A 10581-nucleotide genomic window follows, 5' to 3' on the forward strand; every position below is an offset into this window, starting at 1 on the left:
AAATTTTCAATAGTATCAAAAGAACAAAATTATGCTATAGTCAGATGTAGTTAAGCCAGTCTGCTAGTAGAAAATAATTTGGTAATATTATATGTAAATCAGGGAAAAATAAATCTAACCCAAGACTTTTGTATAACAGTATCTCTGATAACCACTGTGCAAGCTAAATAAATAAATTTAACACATTAATGTCCCACTGCTGGGCAAGGATCTCCTGTAATAAGGGAGGGGTTAGGCCTTGAGTCCACACTCGCCAAATGAAAGTTATTAGCTGAAAAGTAAAACTACAAAATCATATACAACATTAAGATTTATTTTTTATTTATTATAGACATTTACAATACTGCCAACCCTTTAGAGATGACAAAAAGTAATTCTATGTTGGTAACATTGCAACTTAAAATTAAAAAAGCACCATTTTGTTCATGGTTTTGTGTATGAGACTCAGAAAAAAACTTTTTAAGTTTTTATGGTTTCTGCCTATACCCCTTTGGATAAAGTCATAATTACTAAAGCCTACAAATATAATGAATGTGAAAATTTGCGAGTATGTATAGATGTTTGTTACTTTTTCAAATATTTCTGAACCGATGACAATGACATTTGTTATATAGGTAGCTGAAAACCCAGAATAACACATAGGCTTTTTATCCCGGAGTTCCCGAGGGATCGGGATTTACACGGGAAGGGTTTCGACCCGGACGAAATCGCGGGCGGCCTCTAGTACATACAATTACGCCTTATTCCCATAGGGGTAGGCAGAGACCAGAAAATGTAATGTAATGATGAATTTTCTTAATTATATGTTCCAAAAAATAAAATGCGATATTCTTGATTAGCATAAACTTATATTACATTTTCAAAAATTAATATTAAATCCCTGTTAAGTATTGGGTATCTTACGGTTTACGACTATCAGATAAGTTCTGGTTAAGTTAACCGTCAGTTGTTTAATACATTTGGTGTCATGACGGTCGGTAGTGAATGCGACTGTCGTGCAAGAGGTCACGGGTTCGAATCCTGGGCCAAATATTTTGTTTCTTAGTTTTCTGTAAAGAAATAGAGAGTGTTTCTGTGTATTGTACACACGACACTATAAACAAAGTCCTGCACAGTTGGCCGGTTTCAATGAAACTGGCCGCCGTAGCCGAAATCTGTTAAATTACATTATAATTTTTTTATCTGAGACTTATAAGTAGGTGTTTGTAGCACTTGCTGTTATTTTATCTTGCAGATACGATAACCAAAACTTATCTATAAGTCGAGAAACTTGCCCTAGTTAATTTTCGTTGAAATTAGATACAACATAAGAGTATTATAAACTTATTTAAAGTCGTTTTCTATAATCTATCTTTAACCATAGATAGATAAACATAAGTCCTAATAGTAATTTGAAATTAATCATAGTTAGTTAAACAAAAGTTTGGCAACTGTCTACAGACTTAATTTTAATTTTGTTATAATATCTACGGCGAACCTATAGATAAGTAATAGTTAGTATAACTAAAGGAATGTTTGAAATCCATACTTAATATTATAAATGCGAAAGTAACTCTGTGTGTCTGTTACTCAATCACGCCTAAACTACTGAACCAATTTGCATGAAATTTGGTTTGAAGACATTTTGATACCCGAGAAAGGACATAGGCTACTTTTTACCCCGGGAAAATCACGTGGCGGACAAAGTCGGTAAAAGTTTGTTTGTTCATATATTTGTGTGTATGTACTGTGGCGCGGTCATTTCATAGATGGGTGACCGCATGGATATTTAAACTGGGCGTCTCCGTGCTTCGGAGGGCACGAAAAAGTCGGTCCCGGTTGTCAATCAAGATAACAGTCGTTAAGTCACGTCAAAGGCCTTCGGGCTTGAACAACTTTGACACTAGGTTGACCACTAACTATACGATACAACATCTAACCAGTACTTATCTATTGGTTATATTCTTAATACTAAAATTTATAAATAATGTATACGTACAAAGTCAATTAGGAAAATACTACTAGGTATAGTTCAACTACTTAGTAGAGAGTAATAAATAATTAATTTAACCCATTAATGTCCACTGCTGGGCAAGGGTCTCCTCCCGTAATGAGGGAGGGGTTAGGCCTTGAGTCCACTACGCTGGCCAAGTGCGGGTTGGGGACTTTGCATGCCCTCAATAAATGTATTAAACAAATTCTAGGCATACAAGGTTTCCTCACGATGTTTTCCTTCACCGTTGGAGCATGTGATAATTATTTCTAATACACACATAACTTCGAAAAGTCATTGGTGTGTTGCCTCGGGTTCGAACCAGCGACCATTTGCGAGGGAGGTACCAACTTATACCACTCGAGTAGAGTCTTGTATGCAAGGTTCGCGGCTGGAGGTATACAACATTCAGAATGTAGAACATCAGTGACTCGACTTATACAGCTGACGGTGACCTGTTTGATATAGATACTTTATTACTCTCTACGAAGTTGTCGAACTATAGTTACATTAATATCCAGAGATACTGTTTAAATAAGTTGTTGCGGAAAATAGAAATTATAAATCTAAATATATTAAGGTCGGGGAAAAAGTCTTTTCCCATTATAGTATGTATGAACTTGTAATAAAATCTCTTTGGCTTCCAGAATCACGAATGAGTACACGGTTCATTAGGTTTCTTTCAGTGAGCTCGTGAGGTACCCAAATATCGAGCATTTTTGTGTAGAGAATAGATTTAATACAAGTTCATACATACTATAATGCGAAAAGACTTTTCCCCGACCTAATATATGTAACTCAAAGGTGACTGACTGACTTACCCCCGGTTTCTGAGGTACATTTAGCGGTAGTTTATCTATTCAATAGTGTTTAAACTCATACAAAAAACTCTATTGAGCTGTCAGCTAGTAGGGGATGAAAATTCTACAAAATTAAGTAAGCACAGTTCCTTAGTCCATATTTCGTAGAAATTAACTCTCTTATTCATAAAAATATATGAAGTTATGAAAGGCTTATAAAGTGTTCTGATTCTTTCACTCCTTAGCGAAATGAGAGAGAACATATTATAGTAGCTTTTTAACAAAAATAGGTTTATAGTGTGTTTATGAATGTAATTTTATTATGAAACATTTATTTTACATCGAGAATGATTTCTTGTTTTTTTTGTTTGTTTTTTAATGCTTTTTCTACATTCATGTCCAATTAGAGTGATCGGGTCTTTGGTGAGGTCATTGACCATTTAACTATGTGAGTGAATATAGCAACAAGACAGTTAATGTGATGTAGAAAGATTTTGATACATTTTGGCACAATTATTGTTTAAAGTTATGTTATTAATGAGACTGACTGTCTATTACACTTTTTCAGGTGAATTACTAAACTGAATTTTGATGAAATTTTGGATGTAGAGCATGTGAAACATGGTAGGTATTGTTCATAAATTCATTTTATTTTTCAAAATTCTGTATTTCTTTTTTTTAATTCTTCCGAGTTTAGTAAAATTCTGCATACTAGACCAGTACAATTGAATTTTTCATAATTCTGTATTACATTTTTCTTCTTATTTTCTCATTTTTATCAGATTAAGCATTGAGATAAGTGTGTTTTAATTTATTTACTAGAAACAGTACAATACCAGTCTCAGTGGTACCTTTTAAGTATTTTTTTTATCTACCTTTCTTCCAACTAACTTCACACGAGATGGTAGTAGCTGGATGCCAGTATTTATTTGTTCACACTGTTTTTTTTTTCAAAAAATCACTCCTTTTTTTATTCTTTTGCCGCTGTCTTGCTGCTATATTCACACACACAAAGTAATCCGGTACGTGATAGTTTACTGCGGAGGGCGGTACGTCTTGACTCCTTCCATGCGAGCCTTGCGCCGCTCGGAGGGCGTGGCGCCGCTGATCTTGCGGATGATGTGCGCGCCCTTCTTGCTCAGGTCCGGCTTGTAGGACTCTACGGCTTCGTCCTGCAAGGAGAGGTGGGGCTTATTGTTGGAATAATTGGAAGGCATTTTAGGAGTTGAGAAGTTTATTATAATAGTACTAGCTGACCCGCGCAACTTCGCTTGCGTCACATAAGAGAATCATAATTTTCCCCGTTTTTGTAACATTTTTCATTGGTACTCTGCTCCTATTAGTCGTAGCGTGATGATATATAGCCTATAGCCTTCCTCGATAAATGGGCTATCTAACACTGAAAGATTTTTTCAAATCGGACCAGTAGTTCCCGAGATTAGCGCGTTCAAACAAACAAACAAACAAACTCTTCAGCTTTATAATATTAGTATAGATTTGGTCTCTGTTGACTGCTATGGAGAATAGGCGTGATTGTAGATATGAAAATAACACTTAGCCATGTAGGATTATTCATTAGCCTTGCATTAGGCAAGGCTAATGAATAAGTGTGTCAAGCACTTTATTTTGTTAATTTTATCCTGTCTATCGTGAAAATTAACTGCTGTGCAACAAAATTATGGCATTACCTAATTGAACAATATACTTTAAGAACACGTAGTTAAAAGCTACAAACCTAAATTGCAATACAACGCTTACAACAGTAGTACTTTACAAAGAACAAATTACAAACCTAGAACTCTATCTCACAAATAGTTTTTAGGAGTTAGTAGGAGTTTGAGAAGGTCACATATAGATGTCACTAATCGAAGTGAGGACCGTATAGTTTCAAACTTAGCTCCTAGGTAGCGCTATTATACAGTATGCAGTTTGACACGATTCCATATAGATGGCGCTAACCAAAAGGCACTCCATTTAGTTTCGAACATCGCTCCTAGATGGCGCAAACACATTAATACTAAGTTTGCGCAGACTACGTATAGATGGCACTGACGATAGTGAAACCATTTAGTTTCAAACTGTGCTAACAGATGGCACTAATGTCACTTAGGTATTGACTTAGGTCGTACCTGAAAACCTAGATGGCACTGTCGGAGGAAGTATCGTGAGTTCAAAGTTAGATGGCGTTATTCTAAACTAGCTGACCCGCGCAACTTCGCTTGCGTCACTGAAGAGAATGGGTCAAAATTTTCCCCGTTTTCGTAACATTTTTCGTTGCTACTCCGCTCCTAATGACCGTAGCGTGATGTTATATAGCCTATAGCCTTCCTCGATAAATAGGCTATCTAACACTGAAAGAATTTTTTAAATCGGACCAGTAGTTCCTGAGATTAGCGCGTTCAAACAAACAAACAAACAAACAAACTCTTCAGCTTTATAATATTAGTATAGATAGTATAGATAATACTCACATCGTCCCAGGAGGGCTCATCAGGCGCCACAGTGTCTGTGGAGTGCACGTTCACGACGGGCCGGTAGTCGTCGTCCATCACGTACATCTGCGAGTCCAGCATGTGACGCTTCGGGCACACCGACACGTGGTACTGGGAATAAAATGGTTTATTTAACACGTTCCCTGCCCGCGACGCGTATGTGCGTTCTACAAAACGCACATACGCGTCAGGGGCAGCGAACGTGTTAATAACCCTACAAACAACATCCATTTTTAAAAATGTCTTATTGTAGCCCCAGAACAGAAGTATAAGATATTTTAAAAATAAATGGTCTTCTCTGATATATAGTTTTAATAGGGCTATGAATATTTTAGTAACATGAAGACTGGATATGGATTTAACCCATTGCTGTTACATTACAAGTACATACAAATCTGCCAAAATGAGTGGGTTAGTTAGAAATCTGTAACCTATTCTACAATTAAACTTTTCTTGTAAAACACTGTCTATTAATAAAAACCGCATCAAAAATTTGTTCAGCAGTTTTAGATCTTACTGTGAACAAACAGAAAAGCATACTCACGTCTAATTCCACGTCATTGACGACATGTGTGACGTCAAAGGGGCACGTCAGCTTGCCGCACTTGGGGTGCTGCTTGCGGCACTTCTGCAGGTGGATGTGCATCCTGTAGTGCTCCACCTGGTGCGCCATGTTGTAGGGGCACGAGATCATGCTGTGCGGGTTTATCTCCGCCATCTTGGATCTGAAGAAAATAATATAAAATAGAGAGTGTTCGAGTACTATGACGCTTACTACACAAATATTAAGTTCGGTATTAATCGGCCTAGCTGAACGGCAAAACCGTATACCCAATCGACATAAGTTAATTTAGGAAAAGAGGGGGGGGGGGGGGTCTTGATAATAATCTTTCAACGCATTAGAGGGAGGGGAAGGGCTTTGGATGCGTTAGACTTGCCCATCATCACCCTAAGCCTTTCTTTCAACTATGTTGGAGTAAAGTTTCTAGTCTCACCAGATACATCTGAATACCAGTCTATACTAATATTATAAAGCTGAAGAGTTTGTTTGTTTGTTTGTTTGTTTGTTTGAACGCGCTAATCTCAGGAACTACTGGTCCGATTTGAAAAATTCTTTCACTGTTAGATAGCTCATTTATCGAGGAAGGCTATAGGCTATATATCATCACGATACGACCAATAGGAGTAGAGTACCAGTGAAAAATGTTTCAAAAAGGGGGGACAATATGACCCATTCTCTCTTATGTGACGCAAGCGAAGTGGCGCAGGTCAGCTAGTATTTTATATGAAGCGACTGTCTATCGGACCTCCACAACACAGTTGCCTGTGTTATAGCACGATACCCCTCGGTAATACTGCTTATCAGACTATCACGCTTTTGACTACTATAAGAACTTCAAAAATTGCGTTACGTAACGCTCCCTTGTAGGTGCCGCCAAGCTCGAATACAAATATCTATACAGCAAATATGACGTAGACGCAGTGCGTCCTTTACGGTTGGGTGTTCTACAAATCGAGCGATCGAAGCGGGCCGACGCGCATTACACTTAAATAATAATCGCCTATTAGGCAATGGTGTATGAAATACACCCTTAATATTAAATGTTATAAATGTTAATTGTTAAGTTTTGTGTAATAGGGTAGAGTCTTAACTCTGGGCGACTATTGAAGCACTTTAAGAGTAATTGGAATAACCCTACTATTGTAAGCACTTTGCTTATCTTAGCTCAGACTTCAGAGGTTTGGTTCAGAGCCCTAAAAAGATACTTCTAATTATAAAGAACATGTTTATGACCATGTAAAAGCCATTGCCCAGAATATAATCTATCACATTACGAAATTTCATCCATTTTGATGATGAAGAAAGACTAGTTGCTATACTTGTTATGCTGTTTTGACAAGAAATCTTTACTAAAATAAGGGTCGTTCTAAGTTATGAGGTAATTTCAATGTCAATGATTTTTTTTATATTTCTTATTGATAATTTATTTAAAATAAAGCTGTGAGATTATCAAAGTCAGTATCTTCTGTAAGGTCACTAAAATTCACCGATGAAATGTTTTTAATTTAGTCACAAAAGCGCCTTAAACATGAAAAATGCATCTCCCCTGGTCTGTCCTTTAACCGATCATGTTAATGAATTAGTATTTTTAACTATCTTTAAATTGTTAAATAAATTAAATTGTGTATTATTTAAAGACTAGACAAACTAAATTAAAGCAATGAAAAAAATTTAAAAAAGTAACAATTTGATATTCATAAAATGTTTAATATTGAAATTTGTCCCTCGTATATAGCATCTCTTCCCCTGGCGTTTTGTTTTCATTAAAAACTCACGACTTTTAATTTCGCCGCGTAAATTCTGACCTTGAGCACAAAGTTACTAACGTGAAGTTGACAGCAAGCCGGCGGCGCGAATACGCCCGCCATATGGTTCGATATTACACAGACGCCACTTGGTGAAAACTGTCGTGGTTCAGTGAGTGTGTTCTTTCCACTGGTAAGATTTTATTCTTTATTATAAGCATAAATATTTTACTTTCTTCCTAGAATTACTGTAATGTATGCAAAGAATCGTAATCTGCCCGTCTAATAACTTGTTACAAGAATTTAGACTTTTATAGCGATATTTTGTCGAAATAGTATCTCCCCTGTCTTCTTTCCCCTGCCGCTTAAGGTAGCAGGGGAGATACTTACTGCTCAGGGGAGATAACTGCTTCCTGCTCATGATGCAGTTATCCATTATTTAGTATCCGAGTGTATTTACCTAGTCTGGTTTTAGTTTAAACATAAATCTTGTTATTTTAAATGTCGATTGTACGAGTGTTTATTGTCGCTTTCATCCTAAATATCTCATACCAGGAAGTGTTCCTCGAAACTCTTATGGTTTTTGTAATAAGTAAAGGAGCAGTCCTTTTTAACCCGGTTACCTTATAGAGAAACGTCGATGCCAAGTTACCATATTTTGGTTACAGATTTTGGCGGCATGAAAAAAAATGACGCGTGAAGAACGCTTAGAAAAAAAACGTGTAGCGGAAAGACTGAGATACCAAAAAATAAATGTGTAACTGTGAAATATGAACAGCAAAAGATTAAAGAGCAAAAGAAATATGATAAGAAAAAAGAAGAAGGACTAATTAAAACTGTGAATGAAATGACACCTAGAGAATAACGAAAAGCTCGTTTAAATGAGTGTATTTGTTTTTCATTTTAATTTTATGTTGATTTTCGTATAATGTCATGTTTTTGTTGCTTTGTAAGAATTGAAGATTATTTTATAGTGAAGTCTGATGGCTGGTAAAAATAAGTCTGATTAATATTAAATAAAAATGAAGTTGATTCTCAAGCTACCACTGTTATTTATTTCATAACACAACATAAATGTCCCTCCCCTGTCTTCACTATCTCCCCTGGTCAGTTATAAAATGGTAAAAAATTAAGATTTTGTCTGGCTGTTGTCTGTATATGAAGATAATAAGTGTTTTGGTAAGAAAATACTGATACTACATTATTTTTTTATCATTTTTGTCATGCCGCCTCTTCTAACATCATATTACCTCTTAACTGAGAATGACCCATAAATATAATGAGAGAAAAATTTTAAATGGTGACCATATTCCATCTTTCATTTAATCAATACACAGACATGTAGAATAATAAAAATTTATGTTATTACTGATACCGCTAAAAAAGATATGAATCTATATTAAAAAAATCATTGCGTTCCTCCGCTTGACTCATAAACGAGTTATCAAATATTTACAATTAATACAGACATTTAACAAATAGACAGTAAACAAATTAAGGAACTTAAAAAAGCATTGAATCTAATGCCACATTTCTACAACCCTGTTATACATAGAAGTGGGCAGTGTGAGTATATAAATCATTATGTTAAAATGTTCTGCGACAGCCCATTCCGCAGATAAAAACACAACCATTTATTTTCTTAATTAATTTATTCATGTATTTTATATGCATTACTTTCGAAATATATAAGCATTCTGTACTACTCTATGTAAACTTAAATGTACCAAATTTTATACTTCTCCGCTCATAACATTTTCGTAAATCGGGGTGTTGAATGTTACCTAATACTGAAATACAGATTATCTTGTTGCAATATCGACATAAACACTGTCGCTACACAAGCCACATACTGCATATTAAGTATTAACAATCGATACTTTTCCTTGGCGTCGCCGCGCATGTGCGAAGACGCGAAATTGCGCTTTATAAAATGGGGCACAAGCTGAAACACCCTCATTTTCCCTTTTGCGTTCGTCGAAACTAAAATAGGCCTGTTCGAAATAAAAGCGCGCATTGTGTTCTGTTCTGTTGTCTGTGGTATTTAATAGTTTTAAAAAATATGTTTTTTTTTGTTCGCTTCAACAAGTTTGGCTCGGGTAACTAATGTAGTGCCTTTTACAGTAATTTTTGCGTATCGATTTATTTTTCGTAGTAAAACCGTGTAAAACAGTGTAACGTACATGATAAAGGTAGACTTACCAATATAATTAACTTCTATTTAATTACTTCTTTATAAACCTTTGTGATTCTTCAAAAACTTATGTTTGCAGAATACGTTTTTTGACAAATATTTAACTGTTTTAAACTCAGCTGAGCCTTGATATAATATTAATGATGTTCGTATAAGTGATGCGTTACAGGTTTCTTTGATACTGCGAATGCACTTGATATTGATTTTTAGTCGTGTGTTAGCGCATGCGCTATGTAAAGGTCAAACCTACACAAAGAAAGTTGTTACCGATCAATAACTGGGAATAGGTACCTAATGGTAAAGATCGCAATAAGGTAGAACCTAAAATAATTTCAAAATAATCAAATCCTAATGATCTACCGCCAAACTTCTACATCGTAAACAAATAAGCGAAGTATTTTAATTTGCGCATAAATCACTAGAAATGTTATCTGAATAGAAGTAACACTTACCTGGCTTTTTTGTTTTCTTTTATAATTTCCTGGGTTTCGATAAAATTCGTAATTTCTAGCAATTTATAACTTTTATGCACAATTGCAGCACAGACAGGACGAATGCACTTCGACTTTTATTTTGACAGATGTGACCGAGCGAATCGAACGAGAGGAACGAGATGAATGATTTTTTTACAGATTATAAATTCTACTACGACGGGTGGTGCGGACCGCAGATTTATGACTTCGACGATGATCCCCGCATAACTGTTTCTTAACAAAATTGTATGAATATCGATTTATCGATCTAGCCGTAGCCCGTAAAAACCTAATATAAAGATCCCTACGCATTTGCAATATCCCTATGGATACAATAAATATC

The 10581-nt window shown here is 35.6% G+C and overlaps 1 protein-coding gene across 2 annotated transcripts; it reads right to left on the reverse strand.

Annotated features, from left to right (window-relative positions):
* Window positions 1–292: 292 nt before the first annotated feature.
* LOC142985449 (uncharacterized) lies at window positions 293–10377 on the reverse strand. 2 transcript variants are annotated; one of them, XM_076133638.1, is made up of 4 exons: window positions 10218–10377; window positions 5809–5989; window positions 5244–5375; window positions 293–3944 (listed from the first exon to the last, which is right to left on the reverse strand). In XM_076133638.1, the coding sequence occupies exons 2-4, from the start codon at window positions 5980–5982 to the stop codon at window positions 3807–3809; spliced, it is 444 nt and encodes a 147-aa protein (XP_075989753.1). In that variant the 5' UTR covers window positions 5983–5989; window positions 10218–10377; the 3' UTR covers window positions 293–3806. The 2 variants fall into 2 exon arrangements, with proteins under 2 accessions (XP_075989753.1, XP_075989754.1); XM_076133639.1 differs by lacking the exon at window positions 10218–10377 and adding an exon at window positions 9774–10055.
* Between the last annotated feature and the right edge of the window lie 204 nt (window positions 10378–10581).

Source organism: Anticarsia gemmatalis, chromosome 30 (assembly GCF_050436995.1).
Source record: "Anticarsia gemmatalis isolate Benzon Research Colony breed Stoneville strain chromosome 30, ilAntGemm2 primary, whole genome shotgun sequence".
In the NCBI taxonomy this organism is placed as follows: Eukaryota; Metazoa; Arthropoda; class Insecta; order Lepidoptera; family Erebidae; genus Anticarsia; species Anticarsia gemmatalis.